Source organism: Salvelinus sp. IW2-2015, linkage group LG5 (genome assembly GCF_002910315.2).
Source record: "Salvelinus sp. IW2-2015 linkage group LG5, ASM291031v2, whole genome shotgun sequence".
NCBI classification, from domain to species: domain Eukaryota; kingdom Metazoa; phylum Chordata; class Actinopteri; order Salmoniformes; family Salmonidae; genus Salvelinus; species Salvelinus sp. IW2-2015.
Window position 1 is genome coordinate 3966174 of NC_036844.1, and position 25562 is coordinate 3991735.

A 25562-nucleotide genomic window follows, 5' to 3' on the forward strand; every position below is an offset into this window, starting at 1 on the left:
ACATACTGTATCAGGTAGCCCGTGAAAGCATTATTGACTTCTAGCCTGCCTCCTCTTAGACCTTGTCCAGTATTTGTTAATAAAAGTTATGCTTGGCTGTTTTTGCCAAGAAAGCGCCTTATCATCTCCTAATGCACTCATAACCTTCTTCCTGCCAATAGGCAAATAATCTGTCTCACTTTAAAATCTACGGTAGGATTTTTGTAGGTCAGGTCCTATCCTCTACCATAAATAATGGATTGAACTTCCTGTAAACGACTGCATGTAAAAGGAAATAAATGTGTTTCCATTTAGCTGGAGGAATAATTACCACAACCGAGGATGTCCTTTTTCATCTAATATTACAGAGGCGCATTGCCGATTTTCAGAATGAACATCTCTTGATAGTTGTAGCAGACACAATTACTTCTTGGATGAGAATTTTGGATCCAAGCGTTAGGTAAACCGATATTAACTAGGATACTTGAAAGTTTGGTGATGAAAGATTCCACAGGGTGTTATAAATATTAAGCCTGATCAAAGATATAAATGCAACAATTTCAAAGATTTGACTAAGTTACAGTTCATATATCTGGAAATCAGTCAATTGAAATAAATAAATTAGGCCCTAATCTATGGATTTTACATCACTGGGAATACAGATATGCATCTATTGGTCACAGATACTGTACTTTAAAAAAGGTAGGGGAGTGGATCAGAAAACCAGTCAGCATCTGGTGTGACCACCATTTGCCTCGTGCAGGGTGACACATCTTCACATAAAGTTGTCTGAGTATGCAGGCCATGGAAGAACTGTGACATTTTCAGTTTCCAGGACTTGTGTACAGATCTTTGCAACATGGGGCTGTGCATTATCATGCTGAAACATGAGGTGATGGCGGAAGATGAATGGTACGACAATGGGCCTCAGGATCTCATCACGGTATCTCTCTGCATTCAAATTGCCATCGATAAAATGCAATTGTGTTCGTTGTCCATAGATTATGCCTGCCCATGCCATAACCCCACCGGCACCATGGGGCACTCTTCTCACAACGTTGACATCAGCAAACCACTCACCCACAAGACGCCATACACGCTGTCTACCATCTGCCAGGTACAATTGAAACCGGGAGTCATCCTTGAATCCTTCTGCAGCATGCCAGTGGCCATCAAAGGTGAGCATTTGCACACTGAAGTCGGTTACGACTCCGAACTGCAGTCAGGTAAAGACCCTGGTGAGGATGATGAGCTTCCCTGAGATGTTTTCTGACAGAAATTCTAGAGTTGTGCAAKCCCAAYGTTTCATCAGCTGTCCAGGTGGCTGGTCTCAGACAATCCCGTAGGTGAAGAAGCCGGATCTGGGCTGGCGTGGTCACATGCGGTCTGCGGTTGTGAGGCCGGTTAGACGTACTACCAAATTATCTAAAACGACAGTGTTCAATCAGCTTCTTGATATGCCACACCTGTCAGGTGGATGGATTATCTTGGCAAAGGATAAATGCTCACTAGCAGGGATGTGAACAAATTTGTGCACAACATTTGAGAGAAATACTCTTTTTGTGCATATGGAAAAATATTTTATTTCAGCTCACACTTTACATGTTGCGTTTAAGTTTTTGTTCAGTGTACCTTTGGCCTTTGATCAAGTTCAGAAACCACATTTTAATATTTATTACTTTCTGATCAACAGTGGATTATTAAAACATTTGTTGCCCGTAACATTGTTGGATAAGTCGACCATGACCAAACACTGTTGTACCCAATAATTTATATATACCCTAGATGACTGACAGGGGGTGCTGTTTTGAAGCCACCACGCCTCCATCTTGGCCCTCCTCCACATTGTAAAAATATATTTGGGAAACTATAGAAATGTAATAATTAATGTCTACATTTGTTTTTGCCACGTTTATTCTATTACAGACACCTTAATGCATACTTTAACTGTCACGCGGGACTAGGTGGGTGAAAGAATCAGACGCAGAGAGAGAGCCGCTTGGGAAAAAATATTCCTTTTACTATTACACAAAAATGATAAGCCCGAACATACAGGGCGCAGAGAAACACTTGCAAAAACCCAAAACACACACACGTAACCAAAAGACAATCCCGCACAAAACAAGGGCGGGTCAAACTCCTAAATAAAGGGAAGCTCATTTACGAAACCAAAAAAAACACAGGTGCAACTAATCAGACAAAACAAACAGACAAACGAAAAAGGGATCGGTGGCGGCTAGTAGGACGGTGACGACGACCGCCGAGCACCGCCTGAACAGGCAGGGGAGCCAACTTCGGCGGAAGTCGTGACATTAACATTATATTATGTAAACTAAACATACAAATAATAAATAAATAAACATTTTCCTTAAAGTATCATTTTTTGAAAGTACTAATATTACACCCCCACTACAACTAAATACATGTAATTAAGTCCTTGAATATTTTAAATGAAATATTGTAGAATTCTATTCATTCCTATGGAGGACTGATTTATGAGGAGTGCCAATATGGCTGACTGGCGGCTTTAAAGCCTCTCATTGGCCAATACATAGCATCAGCAATCCAGGGTTTACAGCATATACAGTACATCATTGGTTGTACCTTAAGTGTAGTATCTGGCAATCCAAGCACATTTGGCAACACCCGTTTGGCTTAACCATTAGACGTTGACTAGGTTTAGGGTAACGTGACTCCATTCAATGAATTGATTTAACCTTACTGCAACTGCTGCCAGTCTTCTCTTAGGATTCAGTATGTCAAAGTAATTTCCTGGAATTTTCGTCTCTTTAGATATTCCTGAAGTTTTACCATGTCCTCAATTTATGTGACTACAGTTCACTACTACCCTTGAAATTGTACTCGTTTGATGTCAGATTAAAAATTCTCTCCTCTGGCGTCTTTCATCTCGCACGCTTTAATGCTTGTTCAGTGTCACACACATTAGCTTCCCCCTTCCTTCCTCTATCGTATGATCTGTATCATCTTGAAAGCCATTGAGCCCCGAGACAATTTGTGGTATTAGATGACGAGGTATCCCCGCCTGCCAAATTAAATGTATTTCGTAACATCACCTGTGATATGATTCCATAGACATCCATTGGTTTGCAGAGCTGTCTCCATACCAAATATCTCTCCATTACTTGCAGTGACTCATCATGCATAATTCAAATCACTGGGCCTTTACGACATGTGTTTGCTCCAAGGCATGAGGTGCTATCAAATAAAATATACCTCATTTGATCAAACCTCTCTTTTAAATGGCATAAATGTACTGTAAAGTTTAATATCAATATAGAGACACCCAGATCCAGAGGATGAGAATAGCCACTTGACAGGAGGCCACTGTACTGACCCAAAGATACCATTACCGGTAATTCCTCTTGATGATTAAAAAGAGTCATGTGTGTGTCAATGGGAAGTGTGGCATTGGCTGGACCTTTTTGACTGTGGTCCTCCTCCTGGTTAAACCCCCTCGCTTGCTCTCTCAGACCGCAGTCTTTGGATTGTCCTCCCAGCCTATTAGCACCGGGGGAAAGAGCTTAACAGCTCACCAGGGGGATGTCTTTGTTGTGCTGCTCAGGATCGTTAGGATATTGTGCTTAAAACCAGCCATGAAAAGTGTGGATTTTGTGACCAGTAATAATCCCGGCTCCTCTTGCATTGTGGCAGATGTGATTTGAGGGCCAAAGCAAATACGCATGGGCCGTGTGACAAACAAGACAGGGATTTTCTACGGAGGTGTAGTAAATAGCAGTGGAGGCTACTGAGGGGAGGACGGCTCATAATAATGGCTGGAACGGAGCGAATGGAATGGCGTCAAACACATGGAAACCATTTGATACCGTTTCACTGATTCGGCTTGCCATTACCACGAGCCAGTCCTCCCCAATTAAAGTGCCACCAACCTCCTGTGGTAAAGAGAGCATTCATTGTGCTGTGCATTTCTGAGCTATGCTTCTGAATGATGAGAAGTTGAGCTGGTTCTGTGTCCCATGAATTAGCAAGAAATTGTACTCGCTATTACTATTCAGCCCGTCCAATACTGTTTCTTAACTTAAAGTAACGTCTATGAAGATATGGCCTTTGAATAACTTGGTGTAGTAATACATGTATGAAGTAAAGTAGTTCCCTAAAGAATAGTTTTATGGAAATTAGTTTTACCCATCTGAAGGTACAAGACCATGGTGCTTGCCTACGGAGCTGTGAGGGGAACGGCACCTCCGTACCTTCAGGCTCTGATCAGGCCCTACACCCAAACAAGGGCACTGCGTTCATCCACCTCTGGCCTGCTCGCCTCCCTACCTCTGAGGAAGTACTCAGCCCAGCCCAGTCAAAACTGTTCGCTGCTCTGGCACCCCAATGGTGGAACAAACTCCCTCACGACGCCAGGTCAGCGGAGTCAATCACCACCTTCCGGAGACACCTGAAACCCCACCTCTTTAAGGAATACCTAGGATAGGATAAAGTATTCCTCCTACCCCCCCCCTCCCCCTTAAATGAGTTAGATGCACTATTGTAAAGTGGTTGTTCCACTGGATATCATAAGGTGAATGCACCAATTTGTAAGTCGCTCTGGATAAGAGCGTCTGCTAAATGACTTAAATGTAAATGTAAATGTAAGGTAAGGAGTCCCTGTGGGAAGAGACTCTTTTAGTGCTAATACATTTTGATTTAAGACTTTAAGACAGATTTAGTTCATTTATGTCCCAATCCCTTTTTTGTATTGACTTAATTGCCCAAATATCAGAAGTCTAAGCTTTTATTTCCACACAGACACGCTCAAAACATGCATATGTGTCATATTGAATTTTGAGAAAAGAAGAACATCATGCCAGCTCTGAAATTTGCCTCTTTAGTATGAACAATTAAGCATGTTAAACTATGACAAAATTGTATTGTGTTTTGATAATGAGCGACTCCCTATTTGGTTATTTTAATGGAAATATTACTTCACTGATTTTTCCTTTTATTGTCATTCACGTCAAATGAAGAACGATATCTGAGAAGAGCCATAAAACAATAGCTCAATCCCCTTGGGACGGATCATCTGTCTATTTCAATGGCTCCCACCCCTTGACAAAAAAAAAAACATACCCATTTTTGTATTAGCATAATCAATGGTCTAGTCTGAGAGGTTGAGAGAGAGAGCGAGGAAGAGAGAGGCCAGAGCCGTCTGCTTGCCTGTGATTCGTTGCTATTCCTCATAATTGGATCAAGTACGAACTTGTTCAGCTGTATGCTTTGTGTTCGGACTGGGAGCAGCCTGGGAAGAGTGCGTGGACATATCAAACAGAGCGAGACCGAGTGAGTGGGAGAGAGAGAAAAAGAGAGAGAGAGGCTAAAGGGGAGAGGAGGGGTGTGGAGAGGAAGAAAAGGGGAATATCCTGACTTGGCAATCCTTCCGCATTGTGCGTCTCTCTCTCTCCACTAATGATCTGTTTCTCTGGACCTGCTGAGATGATTCATCCCCTCTCGGCTGCTGCTTGAACACCACAGACAGACAGCATGTCACTCCTGCCACCGCAGTGGCTGCTTGATCTGTCCCAGCCGCTAGAGCCGCATCCTGCCCGTAGCGTTTACACAGCAGCTGGCTCCACTCTTCAAGTCCTCAGTTGAGTGAGCGCCTACTGATTCCACCCAGCGAACTGCACTGAACTCAACTGGATCATGTCTTCTGGGCTACTTTTGTTGTGCGTCTAAGCTGAGCTGAATCTGATGCTTCTATTTCGGGACTTGTTTTGTGAACACATTTCCCATGAGAATGCTGAGAGAGTGAACCTGTGAAGATATCTTTCTCCCTGTCACGCAAGTCTTATCGGTTTATTTACCAGACGTTAACAAGGTAAACCCCGCAAGGCTCTGAAAAGCATCCTCCTTCATCTCTCACCCAACCCCCACCATGGTGATCTGATAATGGACAACACACTTTACAGTACCCGCCGCAGCCAGCTGCTGTGTGCTTTGAGTTGAGTCCAGAGATCCTTCTGTCTGAGAGAGAGAGAGGGAGGATGGCGGAGAGTGTGGAGGCGGAGGACTCCTCCGCCGGGCTGGTTGTCCCTCTCGGATCAGCGTCCCTTACCCACTCCTGCACCGATCCTAGACGAGCTCCAGAGGAGGCGCCGGAGGGGGCTGCGGCAGGTGGAGAGGGCGGGGAAGAGGGCACCGAGGGAGACGGTGACAATTGCGATGGAGGTCAAGCCGGGCCTCTGGGATTATTGGGCTTGGCAGGGACCTGCTGCGTGTGCATAGAGATGGAACAGGTGCGCAGTTGCCTGCGCTCGGAGAAGATCTGCATCCTCCCCATCCTGGCCTGCCTGCTCAGCCTGGCCCTCTGCACTGCCGGCCTCAAGTGGGTCTTTGTGGACAAAATCTTTGAGTATGAGCCGCCCACCCACCTGGACCCTGATCGCATGGAACAAAACCCCTTCATCATKATTTCTGACCCCACACAGGATCTGCCAGTGTCATTTCCCCACCCCTCCCTTGTCCCCATGCCGACGACCACCACCACAGGACAACCTGAGGTCATAGTAGAGGGGAAACCCACCGGAGGACCCTTTGTACCCCAGTCCCCCAGAGTGACTCAGTACACCCCTACTTCTGCATTGACGTACCGCACAGACCCGCCCACGCAACCTGGACCCCCTAACACCCCAAAACCAGTGAACAAGGGGACACCAAACCCCTACACCCAAACTACTGTGGAATCTAATGACGTTATTCTCCCTAAATTCTGTAAGTACGCCACACTTTGTATTTCCAATGAAACCATGTGGTATTTTAATTTCCTCTCAGTTTTAGTTTACTCTCATCTTCAGTAAATATGTTCAGTTATATTAGCCTTGGAAGTTTAGACAAGAAAGGATTCTGAAGTGTAATGTCGGATAAAGACAAACTCACAAATATTAACTAGGGTAAGCATGTTTCTTTTAAGGGAACCAGATATTGTAGTCAGATGAAGAAAATCTACTGTCAGTTGATGTTGAAATCAAACATCAGGATACTGGGTACAGATTGAATAGTATCACATGGAGATCTCCTTTCTGTGGTAGTATACAATCCTCCAGTGTACAATACACAGCCTAAAAAGGCCATTACTTCTACATGTAGTTTTTTTTTAGCTTTTACAACTTTATTTGTTTCCTATTATGCAACTCTATAATGAGAATGATAATGCCTGTTGCTGAGCACTCTGTCTGAAAGCAGACATGCTGTGACTTGCTGTGTAGCCCAAGTGGCCATGACTAAGCCTCAGAAGAATTACCAACCTACCTGGGTGTGCGCAAGAAACACAATCCCTTTCGAAACCACCACAGGCTATTACTACTACACAACCAACTATAAACTAAACAACTAGCTACTACTGCATAAACATGCCCCTTACAGTCCCACACACCACATGCGATACAGTTAATCACAAGCATGTTAATACCATGCTGTTATGTCAATTTCACCCAGCATTTCACCAAAACATGTTCTCATCTGCATATTTGAAAGCCGTGCATTATTTCCATTTCATATGAAAAATCATTAGCTGATGATGCACGACTTCCTAAAACGAAATGTTGTGGTGACGGAGAGGCTTCCTCCTGCCAGGCCGATGCTCCATTTCAATGTCAGAGCCTGCTGGAGGCTAATTGATTCACCCTCCACCTCTGAGCCACAGAGAAATACAATCCCAGTAATGCTATCTACCATGACTTTGAGAGCCGCCAGACTTAGAACTGCTGGGAAGCTGCTGAATCTACCAGCACTTTTGTCCTCTTGCAGCTTTTCCCCCCATTCCCTACGAGATTTCATATATGTTTTTCTCACCTGTCCTCATCTCAATTTGACTAGTATTGTCTCAGCAAAAGAATCTTGCAGCAACAGGATTTTAACTTTTAGTCCAAAATGTGCTTAGCAACAAAAGAGTGATCAAATTAAAATCCTACATCTGTATTTGACTCTTGTGGTGTAGCTGTGAGTTTTTGTAGCTGCATGCCCTTGATGCATTTCCTCATGCAAATGAGACTTTCAGTGTAATTCATTCACACTTGACAATTGCCTGTTGGAGACGTGATGAGTAGACTATAGATCTACATCTCTTCGAAAGGCAGGACATTTGGCTAAGAACGCCTGCACTCTGATGGCTGACGTGTGTGCTTGGTTTAGTGAGCAGAGAGATGGGAAGGTTTCCTTGTGTTTTTGACACACCCCTGACGAAACAAAAGCATTGGCATTGAAATCTGCCAATCATCGGCCCAGATGAACGTTTAGTACTGTGTGTGCAGCTTCGCTCAGAAACTATGAATGCCTCACATCGATTGAGGTTTTTCGTAACTCATGCATTGTTGACGTTTATATAATTTATTGGCTTGTTCCACCACAGCAGAGGCACATTTTAGAAATTGAAAGAAACAGGTGGTGTGTCTGCTTCGTATGCATTCATTAGTCAAATCGAGGGCTGCTGTGAGGCAAGACACTCACCCCTTTTTTAAGCTGCACGATCAATGTTTGGGATTTAAATTGGAAATGCGATCTGCTGCTTTGGTAATCCCAGACCAAATCAATACCCAGAGAGCAGGTCAGCTGTCCAACCAGGAAGCACAGTGAACGTGATAGTGATTTGTCGCATTATTTGACACATTGAGCAAATTAGAAAATATGAAGGAAGCTAACGAATACGCCAATACGGATGCCATATCAATCTGTGTAGGGGTATCAAAGTTGTCAGACATTCCTATGACTGCATGTGTGTATGAGACAGTTGGTGTTGTTGGCGACCGACAACACACCTGTAATTGTTCTGCAAAAAAAGATATATACAACAATAACTCAATGTTGCAAGTACATGGCATGCTCGGGCTAGTTGACTGTAACATACATTAATACAATTGGGCCACCCTCTTAATCACAAATTCCAATGCACTTCATTTTACCCTAATTGGTATTTCCTAATAGTAATCAACTTTGCATTTCATTACAGTTTGGGTTGAACTGAGAAATGTCTAATTCCATTGTCACAATTCCAGTTTACTATAGAATATTATAGTACTTACTATACAATTCTGTAATAGACTGTAGTATACTGGGAGACCTCCGGTCGGTTGATCTAAGAAGACGTGTTTGAGAGAGGTCCCCATATAAACTTTAATTTCACATGCCGCTGTTAGTTTTTATGTAGATGTATCAGTTGGTTATATTCTCTTAAATTAAAAGAACTGCTACAACCAACATATCGTTGAAGGTCGAACCAACTACTCGAATGCCGAAAATGTCTGCCGCGGCCAGTCCTGATGCAGAGTTGGAGGCCTTTACTATGACCACACTTGTAGCTGAGCTAGCTAAACAAAGAAGTAGCCTAAAAGAGGATATGGCTTGTCTCCTCAGCACTTCACTGGCACCTCTCCAAACTTCCATTGACGCCTTTCGAGAAACGGTCAACACGTTTGGACGACGCCTCACTACACTAGAAGGTTTCTCCACTGACAACACCGAGCGGATTGCTGAGCTAGAGGCAGCTGTCTCTCATATGAAAACTTCCAACACAGCTCTACTTTCCAAGGTACATTCATTGGAGAATGAAGGGAATACATCTGGATCATTGGCATCATGGAAGGAATTTAGACTGGAGTCAATTTGTCTCTGACATGCTGGTGGGTAACAGGACAAACCGCCAGAGCTCGACTGAGCGCACAGATCCCTTACCCCCAAACCCAACTCAGGGGAGCGGCCTAGGGTGATCATAGCCTACTTTTATCGTTACCAAAACAAGGAACGAGCAATGTGCTGGGCAAAGGAGCATCAACCAAAATTCTGTGGCCAAGATATACGATTCTACCCGGACCTGAGTGCCAATATCATGAAGAAAAGAGCTGAATTCAAGAACCTAAAAACCTGTCTCTACAAGAAGGGGATAAAGTGTCAGTTCCTACACCCTGCCCATCTTCGTGTCTTTTGCAAGGGAGAGACCCTAATTTTTGACACAGTGGCCGAGGCTAAAGCATTCTATGTCCGGCGCGAAGAGTAAAGTTGATAGAAGAAGCGACCCGGCTGGCTAGCCATGGCGGGAGGGATATGTGGCTGGCTACTTTGCTAGCTGGCAATGGACTGATTTTCATGACATCCACTTGGATATTACTTTTCACGTGAAAACAATGTTTATTTTTCTTGTTCCGGGAGAAACCGATTTATTTTATTTTGTTTTATTTGACTGAGATTAGTAGCAACGTTAGCTATAATAAATCACAATCAATTTGGCTGGCTAGCGGGAGCTGGCTGGACACACTTGACTGTTTACTATCTGACTAGCTAACGCCACATTTATATTGAAATGTATTTTTACAATGTAACAAGATGATTGCTTAACTCCAGGAGCACCCAGGGAAAACTTGTTTACGACTATACTTGGCTGAGAAGATTTCAGACAACAGGGACATTTGGCTGACTTGCTAGCATGCACAACAAAAACCGGAGTGCTCAAGCACTGACTGGGTTATTTGAATGTGGCGGTGGATTTATCTGAGCACTTCTCTACCATTTCTAGCTGCTAGCTAGCTGACATATAGCTTGACATATGGACACCTTGCTAGCTACATCTAGAATCGACTGAACAAAGACCTGTATCCGTGCTAGCTGACTAGCATAGCTGGCACTAGTAACACATTAAATAGCCAACGTGGGTTTGGTATGTTTTGTTTGAACTAAGTTGGCATTAGCTAGTCTGTATAGACTATTTAGTAATGCTACAATCTCAGGGTTTGACTCGGGTTCATTTCTTATTTGCATTTGCTTTCATGTGACTGTAATGCATTTGTTTGAGTGGGTGTTTGGATATATTTAGCTTTCGCCTCAACCGAGACTCACTGATGTTGGAATATTTTGGCCTTCGTGTTTGTGGACTGCGTTCCCTGCTGTAGTCTTTGTGGTCGCGCTGTGCCTGAGTATCATATTTTACTCCCTGTGGTCGTGGACAGTGTGGCTGTGGGAGCGTGGCATGGAGCGCGCCCATAACACAACCCATGGGCCCGAAGTCTTGGCCAACAGAAGCACTTTATTTGGCTATTTTTGTTTGTTAAAGCCAATGGAGGATGTAACTGATCGACTATTGAGTGCCACTGTTAATATTTGAGTTCAAATTATTTAAAACTGGCGTTGTAAATAATTCTGTTAAAATCCGATCTGAATGGGAAAAGGAACTTGGTGGAGAGATCACTGGTGAAGTCTGGAATAGTGCCTTACTTAGTTTAAATGGAAGCTCCTCTTGTGCCCGGCTCAGCCTTATACAGTTTAAGGTCATATTTATGGTACATGTGACAGGTGTAAAAGCTTCTTGGCGGACTTGACCCACATGTTCTGGTCCTTTCCTCATCTGGCAGACTATTGGTTCACTATATTTAAAAGCCTTTCTGAAGCATTTGATTTAAAGTTGCAGCCTAGTGCAGAAATTACTATTTTTGGAGTACCAAATAACAATCATTCTCTGACCTTTGCCTCCCTGTTAGCCAGCAGAAGGATTTTAAAGGGTTGAAAATCTATCAATCCTCTCTTAGCCTCTCTTTGGCTTAAAGATCGATCTGATGCTGTTCCTAAAATTTGAAAAAATTATGTATACTATTCGAGGGTCAACCACCTAATTGTATTCCACCTGGGACTCGATGATATCCTATTTTGAACAGTTCCAAAAACTTCCTACAGATTCATATTCTTGGCCCCACCCCCACCCCTTGAGGTTACTGCAATATAGGCCTATAAGATCACCTAATCACCTGAAATTGTTAGGCTATTACATTTTGCCTTGTATTGAAGTAACATTGTTGTATACTTTTGTTTGGTTTTCTGACATGTAACTCAATGACGTTCCCTTTTTAAATGTGTTTGGAGGCATTATGAGGGGGGACGGGAGGAAGGAGGTCGAAGGGCAACAAAAAGGGGGAAAATGTACAGTCTCTTTTTATCTTTAATTCATTGTGAATATAAAATTATATATACAAAAAAAGACTGTAGAATACTATACTACACACTGTAGTATCCCTCGAGCATGTGTTGTAACCTACTATAGAATGTTGTAGTATACTGTAGAATACTATGTCTGCAAAAACACTACAGGTCCGCAAAAACACTACACTTTTTTAACTATGGTAAATACTACAGTATAACATTTGCATATACCCTGCCCATTCCCCTCCTCCATATGGGTGGCACAAATTGGGATAAGTGAGAAACCTACATTCCAAGTATAGACCATATTGTGTTCCATACAGGTTAGAGAAAACAGCAGAAGTTCTGAACTATCGGGTCAGACCCCAGTCCTACAGTACCTACAGGTTCTGGAAAATGTGCTCTTTTAGTATTTCTCCAGTAGGTTTCCTGAAGGACAAAGCCTCCCCTTCTATGTCAAAGATACCATAGTAGCACCATAGTATACTATAGCATTTTGTTCATGTGGGTAGCCACATTAAGTTGAATTAACTTCTTCACTCGAGTTCTGTATCATTTAGAGTTCGATATTCCTATGAAATATTACCTTGTCTCAGCAAAACTGGGCTTTGGAGTGTATTCACAGAACAGAGGGYCCTCTGCCTCAGTTTGACAGATAGCACACACACACACACACCCAATGGTCTTTCCCTGTTCTGTTTATAAAGCCATTACTTGGGTAAATAACCCCTTCAGCTATCTTCTCAACACATTCTCTTCAAGGAAACAGCGCATTTACAGCGGCACAGTAGAAAATGAATTTCAAGCCAAGCTAATGAGCTATTCCCRATAAAGGCCGGAACTCAATAAAGGCAGTAGGTATAGGAAGCCATCTTGTTGTGATAGAGKCAAATATGGACATTTGCGGTAAGCATTTTCTGTTCCCATTTACACATATTAATCCCTGTGGCTCATAGAAAATACCTGATATAGCACAATGCGCCCTTCCATGATCACAATGCTTAGAGATTAACAGGCTTCTATAGTGTTCACCCAGCAAACATGCCCACATTGGCACGATGTGGACTCAATGTGGGCTAAAATATTGGCCCCATGTAGGCTGCCCACAWTGGGCCAATGCACCTTTCCGCAGATTTTCATTACAATGCATAAATTGTATCACTTTAAGCTTGAAAGATATTCAGTGAATGTGTTATATTGTATCAGAAAGACAGCCAAGTTGTTGCTATCATACATACAGTATATTTTTTMWAAATAAACTGTTCKGTTTTTCATATGTCACATGCACTTGTTTAAGACTTCCTCATGGGCAAGATTCAAGAGTCAAAAGAATTGGCATCACACAACAGAACACTTAGGGCTCGATTCAATCAGATCCGCTTTCGCCAACATCCGAGTAGTTGTTGTTTTGGCGGTGTRGAAAGTGGAACTGTGTTAGAGCTGTCAAATWCACAAGAGACTCCCGGCATAAAYCAGACATTGCCATTGGCAAMGTGGGAGTCGCATTAACAGAAATTCCACACAGCCTTGTTTACAAGTTCGAACACTGGAATGTGAGATGCAATCTACACCTCAGTTAGGATTATAGAAAGCCTCATTATTTAGTTGAATTCTTTTTCATTGTGAGCGTAATTATTTATATTTAGCCTARACTTTCTCGTTTTGAACATATAACACCAGTGGAGCTTCATGACAATGCTGCTCTCCTTAGTTCCACCTCCGACACTGTCAAAATATCCGCTATGCGGGTGTCTGCTATCACAGGTTATGCTTGATCTGATTCAATCTATGCCTTAAATTGGAATGACACTTCTCAGTAGCGTTTGCACAAAAGCGAGATGAGCAAACCCAAATTATTTTAATGAATTGCCGCCTCTACATTATGTAATAGCTGGGCTTGGTGTGGGCTAGCCCGTGTTGGGCTTGGTGTGGACTTTGTTCGGCTGGCTTGGGTTTGCCRGTGTTGGGCTGGTGTAGACTAGTCTGTGTTGGGTTGATGTGGGCTAGCCCGTATTGGGCTGTTGTAGGCTAGCCCGTGTTGGGCTGATGTGGGCTTGGTGTGGGCTAGCCTGTGCTGGGCTCGCCGGTGTGGGCTAGCCCCTGCCCACCTTGCCCACAGAATACTCACATTGTGCCAGTTTGTAACTCATGATTGCTGGGCAGTTTTATATACACACTATCCTTTGGGTTGTATCCCACTGATGCTAAAAGGCATGGTTACATTAACATTAATAATACAACATATTGTAATGACAAGAAGCAGTAGTTGCTGAAGTGAAAGAACTGGAAGAGGGAAGGCTGAGAAGTGGGTCTAATAAAATCACCACTGTGACATGGGATTTATTCTCCTTACATTTACATTTACATTTAAGTCATTTAGCAGACGCTCTTATCCAGAGCGACTTACAAATTGGTGCATTCACCTTATGATATCCAGTGGAACAACCACTTTACAATAGTGCATCTAACTCTTTTAAGGGGGGGGGTTAGAAGGATTACTTTATCCTATCCTAGGTATTCCTTAAAGAGGTGGGGTTTCAGGTGTCTCCGGAAGGTGGTGATTGACTCCGCTGACCTGGCGTCGTGAGGGAGTTTGTTCTTCAGTGAACTTTCCTTGACAATGCACCAGGGCATTAGTTTGTTTCAACTGAGCTAGTTCATAAGTTGGCATAAGCCTAACTCTATAACAAGAAAGAAGCTTCATAACTTCAATTAAAAATGATTTTGACTGCATTGGAAATTTGACCTAGATCAAGTTTCTCTCGATTTAAAATGTAAAATAATTGTGTTCTCTATGACCCTGAGATATGATTGTTTGTCTTGAATTGGTAGTATTCTTCTTCCTTAATCTAGGCTGTGATTTAATTGTACCTTCCCCTTGACTTAAAATTGGATATCAATAGCAAAACTTAGTTGAATAATTTCTCTCACATTGTCTTGTAAAGATCAGTAATAAACCAGTCAAGGTGACGTAGCTACCACCTGACAGCACCATAAATCAGTACACACATATTTGCCTTTGTGGTTTCATTTTGCGTAAGTATGCAGCTTCACCAAATAATACAGCATTTCCCAAACTCGGTCCTTGGGAACCCAAGGGATGCGCGTTCTGGTTTTTGCTTTAACAGGAGTATGATAATGGTGCCGCAGAGGATGGCTGCCGTTTTACGGGCTCTGAACCAACCATGCTATTTTGTTTGGGGGTTTTTTCCATATTTTTTGTAACTCATTTTGTACATAATGCTGCTGCTACCGTCTCTTATGACCGAAAAGAGCTTCTGGACATCAGAACAGCGATTACTCACCTGGAACTGGATGAATCATTTTTCTTTAATGAGTCAGACGAGAGGGATTTACACCAGACACCCGAACAGGCCACCATCCCCGTCATTCGCAGGAGAAAGAGACGGAGGTTTCACGGAAGGAGTTAGGGGTGCCTTGTGAGGATCCAGCGACGAGTGGCTAATCAGCCTTTGCCATCGGTACTATTGGCCAACGTACAATCGCTCGATAATAAACTACAAGCATGTATATCCTACCAACGGAACATTAAAAACGGTAATATCTTATGTTTCAACGAGTTGTGGCTGAACGGCGACATTCATTTTTTATTTATTTGTTTCACCTTTATTTAACCAGGTAAGCAAGTTGAGAACACGTTCTCATTTACAATTGCGACCTGGCCAAGATAAAGCAAAGCAGTTCGACACATACAACAACACAGAGTTACACATGGAGTAAAACAAACATACAGTCAATAATGCAGTAGAAAAATAAGTCTATATATAATGTGAGAAAATGAGGTGAGATAAGGGAGGTAAAGGCAAAAAAAAGTCCATGGTGGCGAAGTAAATACAATATAGCAAGTAAAACACTGGAATGGTAGATTTGCAGTGGCAGAATGTGCAATGTATAAATAGAAATAATGGGGTGCAAAGGAGTGTGATAAACCCTCCTATGTCATAACCTTTCTGGGACCTGAGGCAGTATTGAGTCGTTTGGATGAATGAGGTGCCCAATGTAAACTGCCTGTTACTCAGAAGCTAGGATATGCATATAATTGGTAGATTTGGATAGAAAACTCTAAAGTTTCCAAAACTGTTAAAATAATGTCTGTGAGTATAACAGAACTGATATGGCAGGCGAAAACCTGAGGAAAATCCATCCAGGAAGTGCCATTATTTTGAAATGGGTGTTTTTCCATTGAAAGCCTATCCACCATATAAAGGGATATGACCCAGGTTGCATTCCCTATGGCTTCCACTGGATGTGAACATTCTTTAGACATTGTTTCAGGCTTTTATTCTGAAAAATTAGAGAGAATGACCACTTTGAGTGAGTGGACAGTGGAAAGTCCCAGAGCTGTTTGGTGCTCGCGACCTAGAGCGCGCCTTTCATTGTTTTTCCTTTATATTGACAACGCTATTGTCCGGTTGAAGTATTATTGATGATTATTTAGACAAAAAAACAGCCTGAGGATCGATTATAAACATTGTTTGACATGTTTTTACGAACTTTACTGGTACTATTTGGATTTTTCGTCTGCCTGTTGTGACCGCCTTTGAGCCAATGGATTACTGAACAAAACGTGCCAACAAAACTGAGGTTTTTGGACATAAAGATGGACTGTATCGAACAAAACAAACATTTATTGTGTAACATGGAGTCTTGTGACTGCAACCATATGAAGATCATCAAAGGTAAGTGATTCATTTTATCGCTATTTCTGACTTTTGTGACTCCTCTACTTGGCTGGAAAATGTTTGTATGGTTTTGTATGCTGGGCGCTGTCCTCAGATAATCGCATGGTTTGCTTTCGCCGTAAAGCCTTTTTGAAATCCTACACATTGGCTGGATTAACAAGAAGTTAAGCTTTATTTTGATGTATTACACTTGTGATTTTATGAAAGTTAAATATTTATAATCCTGTAATTTGAATTTCGCGCTCTGCAATTTCACCGGATGTTGTCGAGGTGTCCTGCTAGCGGAACGCCTTTCCCAAACAGGTTTTAAGTGTGCTTTCACCCCCCCTGACGAATAGCCTCGCCACCAATACAAAGTAATCCCTTTGACTATGCAACTTGCGATAATAGCCAACAAGCAGATTAAGACATCACTGGTTTACTTTGACTCAAATCAGCTGGGTTTTATCTATTGTGTTTGATGGTCCAGTGGTTGATTTTGACAAACGTTCCGAGACCGTAGGCCATCATTTAATTTGGAAATCAATTAAGGAAGTTTTATTTTAATGAAACAAGGACCATAATYTTTACACTTCAACCGGTTAGCGATACGGAGCATTTGAATGGGGCCAAAGGGTTCATTATCATTAAGACGAAAGGCCAGCTGAGGCGACAGTCTCTAATTTAATTAGGCTAAAATGTTTTGCCATTGATTAAGGTACCACCACTATTCTGTAATGGCTCTGTGTGCGTTCCTTTGTCCCCATTTAGTGACTCAGCAAATTCAAAAACAGTATGTCTTCCAAGTCCTCATTGAAAAGCCTCACCTATTCTGTGTCTGGCCATTTAGAGACCTTCAGGTTTGGCTGACGTCAGTACAAATCAAATGAGCACTCCCATTTCTGAATTACAGAATTCTACTTCAGAAAATGTGTAGATTATTTTTTACCTAACCTATATAAGATAATTCATATGTGAACAGATGCAAGAGTACAGTGCAGAATTTGAGAATGATCCACTTAAAACATTGGTTCCTTTTGGTGATTAATACACTTAATTGCTGATGAAAGTGCATCAATTGTGCTGTTTATCAAACAAGGTCCATTACCTAATGATGAGCCATCAGGTTGGCCCCAGCGCTGAACCCCAGGTAACCCCATACATACATATCCTCAACCCTGAGTGACTTTTTAGCTCACAGATAAAAAAGGCTTTCTCGCTCTGAGGTGTTGTCTCCGGTTTGAAAAACATGCGGTGTCTCCCCTAAATAAATAATACAGAGAACAGCTAGAAGAGGATTTAAAACCAAATGTGTCTGGCAGGAAGAAATTGTATTTAGGACAGATCTGTTCAAAGTTCTCCCCTGGATATTTTTAGGGTTCACCTGTCATGTATCTGTACAGATTAGCTTCTGGGCTTTCACCAAACCTTTTTTTCTCTCTGAGGTGAAGTTCATGATAAAGAAGTTGTTAAAGCTAATTAAATGGGTAAGAATTTGAGGTCCTTAGCCAATCCTTACTACTTATCTCACCTGTCAATCATTATATGAACCAATGGTAAAACAAGGGCTTGGATCGGCATCCTAAATCAATTGTCTTCCAATGTGCTCAAAGTCATAGCTTCTGAAGGAATTTTGATTGTCACAGAGTGGAACACGGTCCTGATATGTAACACCAAAGCCTTGGCCAGAAGATATAGGCTCTATCGGCGACTCAACAAGACAGAAATGGAAAAGCTACATCACTGTACCTTTGTCATAACCTTTCATAACCTTTGATTCAGACTACAGTACTTGCATTTCCACCTTCAGTGTTGCCAGTAAGAGACAATGGCTCAGTTGTGGAGTGCCACCGTAAGAGATGGATTGAAATTGACAGAAAGGGTACCTGGAGGGTCATGCTTTTTAAATTTCAGTCGAGGGGAGGGTTTAGTATTTGTTGATGTAGTCCAGGGGAGTGTCATGTAATTTGTAATTGATGAAATGGCAATATTTCTCAGTGTTTTAGAATTAGTGTCTTATTAGGCTATATATCGATGTGTGCCCGACGCCGCCCCTCATCTCTGAGAGGCTACAAAGTGCAAGCACAAGTCATATTTCTACGAAAATGTACTTCCTAGTGTTTTGCGCTGCTGGGATGGTGTAAATAAAACTGGGCTGCAGTACATCAAATCCAATCAAATCTTATTAGTCACATGCGCCGAATACAATAGGTGTAGACCTTAGAGTGAAATGCTTACTAACGAGCCCCTAACCGACAGTATTCCAAAAAATATAATATCTTGCGCAACGACTAGTCTATAGCCTATGTTCTGTTCAGTTTGAAGAGGAGAGCGGGATGATGAGGAGGACAGAGGTCAACTTTGATAGCTTGCTACTACTGTAATTTTRTTTTTTTAAACAATGTTTCTTGCCCATGACGTATTGAGTTATTGACATCACAATAATTCAGATAAGTAATTTACATTGTGGTGCTGAAACTTGAAGCAATCAAAAAATGGACAGTTCATGGTGCTGAAATGGACAGTTCATGGTGCCAATTTGAGTAGGCATAATTCATTTCAACCGTAGACTTTACTAATACTAACACTTTGTGTTGGAACCTATTTCTTCCTATTTAAGAAATAAGAGGTAAACCTACCTGTTTGACAGACGAAATCTGGCTATATGCTGCTATATCCATAGATTTGTCGGCCAATTCCTCCACCCACCACTCTTTAAATAGCCTACCTCCGTGTTAGTGAAGGGCTGTTAAGTTAAAACCAGGACTAGAATTTAACAGGTATGAGAGGGTATGCCATAGGACTACCGTCCACATATTCTAAGTCAGAACCGTCCAGAGTAGTGATGCTAGACAGGCGGGCAGGTGCGGGCAGCGAGCGGTTGAAAAGCATGCATTTAGTTTGACTTGCATTTAGAGCAGTTGGAGACCACGGAAGGAGAGTTGTATGGCATTGAAGGTCGTTTGGAGGTTAGTTAACACAGTGTCCAAAGAAGGGCCAGAAGTATACAGAATGGTGTCATCTGCGTAGAGATGCGTAGAGGTGGATCAGAGACTCACCAGCAGCAAGAGCGACATCATTAATATATACAGAGAAAAGAGTCAGCCCGAGAATTGAACCCTGTGGCACCCCCATAGAGACTGCCAGAGTTCCGGACAACAGGCCCTCCGATTTGACACACTGAACTCCATCCGAGAAGTAGTTGGTGAACCAGGCGAGGCAGTCTTTTGAGAAACCATGGCTGTTGAGTCTGCCGATAAGAATGTGGTGATTGACAGAGTCGAAAGCCTTGGCCAGGTCGATGAATACGGCTGCACAGTATTGTCTTTTATCGATGGCGGTTTATAAACAGCGCTTTGGTCAATGATGTGTTATGCTCAAAACACGAAGTAAAACACCGGGGAAAGATGTGACTCCGATGCATAGTGGTATATAATTGTTTAGTTTCTTTGACATTCATAGGCTGAGCTACAACCTTCTATAGTCGATTATACAAAGAATGGAGTTTGCGTGGGAACTAATCTAATTCTGTCACTATCAGTTCATTAAGTTCATTAACCCTTGAGGGAAATACTTGTGACCTTCCATCATTGGGTTAAGCCATGGAAGAAGAGAAGCCAGGAGTTAAAGCTCACCTTTTTCAGGCGTCAGTGGGCCTACTCTCTGTCTGGGGTGGAAAGGTAGGTCTAACTTCTGAAAGTGCCATGCTCAGATTCCTAATGACGGCTCAGATTGAATTACTTGTTAACAGGGACAGTTTCGTTGCAAACAACAAAACACTGGTTTGGCATCAGAGAAATATGATAAGATGAACACAGGCCTATGTCTCTGTCCAGTCTTAGCCTGTAATTTAGGTAATTTGTGTGGTATTAAAAAATATTCTGCTAATATGTAAAATGACGTAGAATTGCATGACATTTTATCTGGACCTGCAAATACGATGATAGATTCATGCAAAGATTTTAATATAAAGGAGATGGTTCCAACCATATTCTTGTCCACGGTGGTCTGTGAACCCGGCGGCAGGTAGACTAGTTGTTAGAGCGTTGGGCTTGTAACCGAAAGGTTGCTAGATCGAATCCCCGAGCTGACAAGGTAAAAATCTGCCATTCTGCTCCTGAACAAGGAACTGTCACTGTTCCTWGGCTGTCATTGTAAACAAGGATGTGTTCTTAACTGACTTGCCTAGTTAAATAAAGGTAAAAAACCACAACCTTCTATCCCGCAGCCCTGTGTGCTATCAAAAGTCCTGCGTTGCCATGCCATTTTTACAGGACAAAGAACAGTTTTTAAAACGGCATATCTGTCCAAGAAGTGAGGGTAAATGGTAAGCATGTTCTCTGCTTTCCACTCTGTTTTAATAATTATTTTGGGTATAGGGGAGGCTCACTTTTTTTCAAGTGATCAGGGTGGGTTTAGGTTACATACAGTGGGGAGAACAAGTATTTGATACACTGCCGATTTTGCAGGTTTTCCTACTTACAAAGCATATAGAGGTCTGTAATTTTTATCATAGGTACACTTCAACTGTGAGAGACGGAATCTAAAACAAAAATCCAGAAAATCACATTGTATGATTTTTAAGTAATTAATTAGCATTTTATTGCATGACATAAGTATTTGATCACCTACCAACCAGTAAGAATTCCGGCTCTCACAGACCTGTTCGTTTTTGACGCCCAGTCTTCCCACTTCTGTGTTCTGCTAGGCTCTTTCCCACCTTGTTGATTAGCCCCTCGCTAATTCCCCATACGAGTCGCCTCTGTGCCCACAACAACTGTGGAGAAGACACTGCAATTAAAAGTCTCCCCGATGCCATTAGTAACCATCTGAACACTCCTCTGGAGGACTCTCTCTATTCTCTTTGTTTACAGGCTTCCAGTTGACTCATTCATCCCCCTCCTCTCCCCTGTAACTATTCCCCAGGTCATTACTGGAAATGAGAATGTGTTCTCAGTCAACTTACCTGGTAAAATAAAAAATTTAAAATAAAAAAGGCACACGTTTCTTCTTAACTTTTCAAAGATCCTTGAAGTCCTTGTTTTGAAGTGTGGATGCCATTTCCACTGAGTGTACAAAACTAATATTCAGTTGCAACCCCCTTTGCCCTCAGAACAGCCTCAATTCGTCTGGGGGAAGGACTCTACAAGGTGTCCGAAGCGTTCCATAGGGATGCTGGCCCATGTAGAGTCCAATGCTTCCCACAGTTGTGTCAAGTTGGCTGGTAGTGTATCTTTTTTCCGACTAGCTCGTTCCATCTCATTGCACAGAAGCTCAATTGGATTGAGATCTGGTGACTAGGCAGGCCACTGCAGTAAACTGAGTTCACTGTCATGCTCGTGGAACCATTCCTGGGCAATCCTAGCCTTGTGGCATGGGGCATTATCCTGTTGGAAAAATCAATTCTCAGATGAATACACTTTATCAAGGAGCCCGGTGTGTGCCATGTAAACACACCCCACATCATCACACCACCACAACCAGCCTGCAATGTTGACAAGCGACATTACGGATGCATGTACTCATGTGGTTTTCTCCATACCCATCAGTGTGAAACAGCAGGAACCGGGACTCATCAGACCAGGCAATGTTTTACCAATTCTCCAGTGTCCAGTGTTTTCGTTCCTTAGCCCACTGCAATCGCAGTTTTTTGCTGAAGTGGATCTCTGCATGCAAATCATGGCTTTCTGTCATACCTTGTCCATAGACTGCTTACAGGGTTTATTAATTTGGGTGAACTATCCCTTTAACCAAGTCATTAAACCGGGGTGCTGACTGGAATAGGATTCTCATTATTCTACATGAGGAAATAGCAAGAGCAGTTGTTAAATTAGTATGGTTGTGTTTTTACAATTTCTCCATATACTTCATTCAAATCAAATAATATCTAATTTTATTGGTCACATACTCAGCAGAAGTTATTGCGGGTGTAGCGGATAGAGTGCAGTAGTGTCTAACAATTCACAACAGTAGTATCTAACAATTCACAACAGTAGTATCTAGCAATTCACAACAGTAGTATCTAGCAATTCACAACAGTAGTATCTAGCAATTCACAACAATACACACAATCAAAAAGTAGAAAAATGGAAGTAAGAAATATTTAAATATTAGCATGAGCAATGTCAGAGTGACATTGACTAAAATACAGTAGAATAGAATACAGTATATACATATGAAATGAGTAAAGCAGTATGCAAACATTATTAAAGTGACTAGTGTTCCATTATTAAAGTGACCAGTGATTCCATATCTAAGTATATAGGACAGCAGCCTCTAAGGTGCAGAGTTGATAGAGGTGGTAGCCGGCTAGTGATGAATATTTAACAGTCTGATGGCCTTGAGAAAGAAGCTGTTTTTCAGTCTCCCGGTCCCAGCTTTGATGCACCTAGACTTATCTCGCCTTCTGGATTGTAGGGGGGTGAACATGCCGAGGCCTGGTTGGTTGATGTCCTTGATGAGTTTGTTCTCAATCAGGGACAACGATTGACAGCTGCCTCTGAGAACCATATTAGGCCGAACACAGAAACAGACAAACTAGACACACAACATAGAATGCCCACCCAGCTCATGTCCTGACCAACACTAAAACAAGCAAAACACATAAGAACTATGGTCAGGACGTGACAGTACCCCCCCCTCCTGAGGTGCGGACTCCGAACGCACCCCTAAAACTCAAGGGGAGGGTCTGGGTGGGCATCTGTCCGCGGTGGCGGCTCCGGCGCAGGACGAGAATACAAATGCTGGTGAATTACCACCGCTCTGTTGTCCAAAGGTTCTTTCCGGCTGTATGTAATAAGAAAAAAAACATTCTGGGCTAATAATGTAAGAAATAACACACACAGAAAAAGATATACTGCAAAGTTGCATAGGAACTAGAAGCAGAGCTGCTATGTCTGTTTGCGCCATCTAGTCACTAAGTTGCTATTACGAATGGGTAAGGAAATTGTACAAAGGTAAAAAGAGTAACCTTTAACTTGATCACCAGAAATGAACGTATGAATATCGCTTTTAGTTTTCTAGGAGAATAATAATAATATTTTCATTTTTTTCACCTTTATTTAACCTCTCTAGGGTATGTGGGACGGTAGCGTCTCACCTCGTCAACAGCCAGTGAAACTGCAGGGCGCCAAATTTAAAACAACAGAAATCACATAATTAATATTCCTCAAACATACATGTATTTTACACCATTTTAGAGATACACTTGTTGTAAATCCAGCCACAGTGTCCGATTTCAAAAAGGCTTTACGACGAAAGCAAATCAAACGATTATGTTAGGTCAGAGCCAAGTCACAGAAAAACACTTTTCCAGCCAAAGAGAGGAGTCACAAAAAGCAGAAATATAGATAAAATGAATCACTAACCTTTGATGATCTTCATCAGATGACACTCATAGGACTTCATGTTACACAATACATGTATGTTTTGTTCGGTAAAGTTCATATTTATATCCAAAAATCTGAGTTTACATTGGCGCGTTATGTTCAGTAGTTCCAAAACATCCGGTGATTTTGCAGAGAGCCACATCAATTTAAAGAAATAGTCATCATAAATGTTGATGAAAATACAAGTGTTATACATGGAATTTTAGATCCACTTCTCCTTAATGCAACCGCTGTGTCAGATTTCAAAAAAACTTTACGGAAAAAGCAAACCATGCAATAATCTGAGTACGGCACTCAGACGACAAATCAACCCAAAGAGATATCCGCCATGTTAGAGTCAACAGAAGTCAGAAATAGCATTATAAATATTCACTTACCTTTGATGATCTTCATCGGAATGCACTCCCAGGAATCCCTGTTCCACAATAAATGTTTGTTTTGTTCGATAATGTCCATCATTTATGTCCAAATTCCTCCTTGTTGTTCGCGCATTCAGTACACAATCTAAACTCACGAAGCGCGGGCAGGTCAAGGCAAAAGTTCAGACAAAAAGTCATATTACAGTCCGTAGAAACATGTCAAATGAAGTATAGAATCAATCTTTAGGATTTTTTTAACATAAATCTTCAATAATGTTCCAACCGGAGAATTCCTTTCTCTTCAGAAATGCGATGGAACTCAAGCTAACTCTCACATGAACGCGCATAGTCAGCGCATGGTCAGCTCATGGCAGACCTTACTCAATCCCCTCTAATTTGCCCCCACCTCACAGTAGAAGCATCATACAAGGTTCTAAAGACTGTTGACATCTAGTGGAAGCCTTAGGAAGTGCAACATGACCCTATTTCCACTGTGTCTTGGATAAGCAAAGAGTTGAAAAACAAAAAACCTCAGATTTCCCACTTCCTGGTTGGATTATTTCTCAGGTTTTTGCCTGCCATATGAGTTCTGTTATACTCACAGACATCATTCAAACTATTTTAGAAACTGCAGAGTGTTTTCTATCCAAATATACTAATAATATGCCTATTCTTTGTAGCAGGCCGTTTACTCTGGGCATGCTTTTCATCCGGACGTGAAAATACTGCCCCCTACCCCAAAGAAGTTTAAACATCTGCTAACCATGTGTATGTGACCAATAAAATTTGATTTGTCTTTTAACAGGACGTTTTTTGATCACCAGGTGAGGCAAAAGTACAATGTTTCTAAGGTGTGGGAGAAAACAAACACATTTCTTGTCAACAGCTGTGATATATGGCACCTCATCTCCGTGCACAAAAACCTGACCTGAAAACTAACAGAAGACACCATGAGAGTAATTATCTGATCATATGACACTGCTGACTAAAACAGATGCTCCCTATGTCTGGTAGCCCTCGGAACTGTTAACCTATAGCCTGGAGTAGCCTCGCACACACAGGAAGTGGTCAGAGACAATGGGCTTCCTCTCTACTCTTTAACAGATCATTTGGTGTTCAGACCCCCAAGGGATGTGGGTTGTGGATAGGATACTCTATCTGCAAGCATGTCAGTGTTTTCTGGATCTTGTTGCGATGTTGGCTTGAGATGAAATAGTTATCACATAACC

General features: G+C 42.0%; 1 protein-coding gene across 1 annotated transcript in view; it reads left to right on the plus strand.

Annotated features, from left to right (window-relative positions):
- The first annotated feature begins 5261 nt into the window (after positions 1-5261).
- LOC111963816 (pro-neuregulin-1, membrane-bound isoform-like) overlaps positions 5262-25562 on the plus strand; it is a 68032-nt gene continuing 47731 nt past the window's right edge. Inside the window, exon 1 of the mRNA XM_023987357.2 lies at positions 5262-6717. Coding sequence (XP_023843125.1) covers positions 5991-6717 — 727 coding nt within the window. The 5' untranslated portion in view covers positions 5262-5990. The remainder of the gene's footprint in view (positions 6718-25562) is intronic.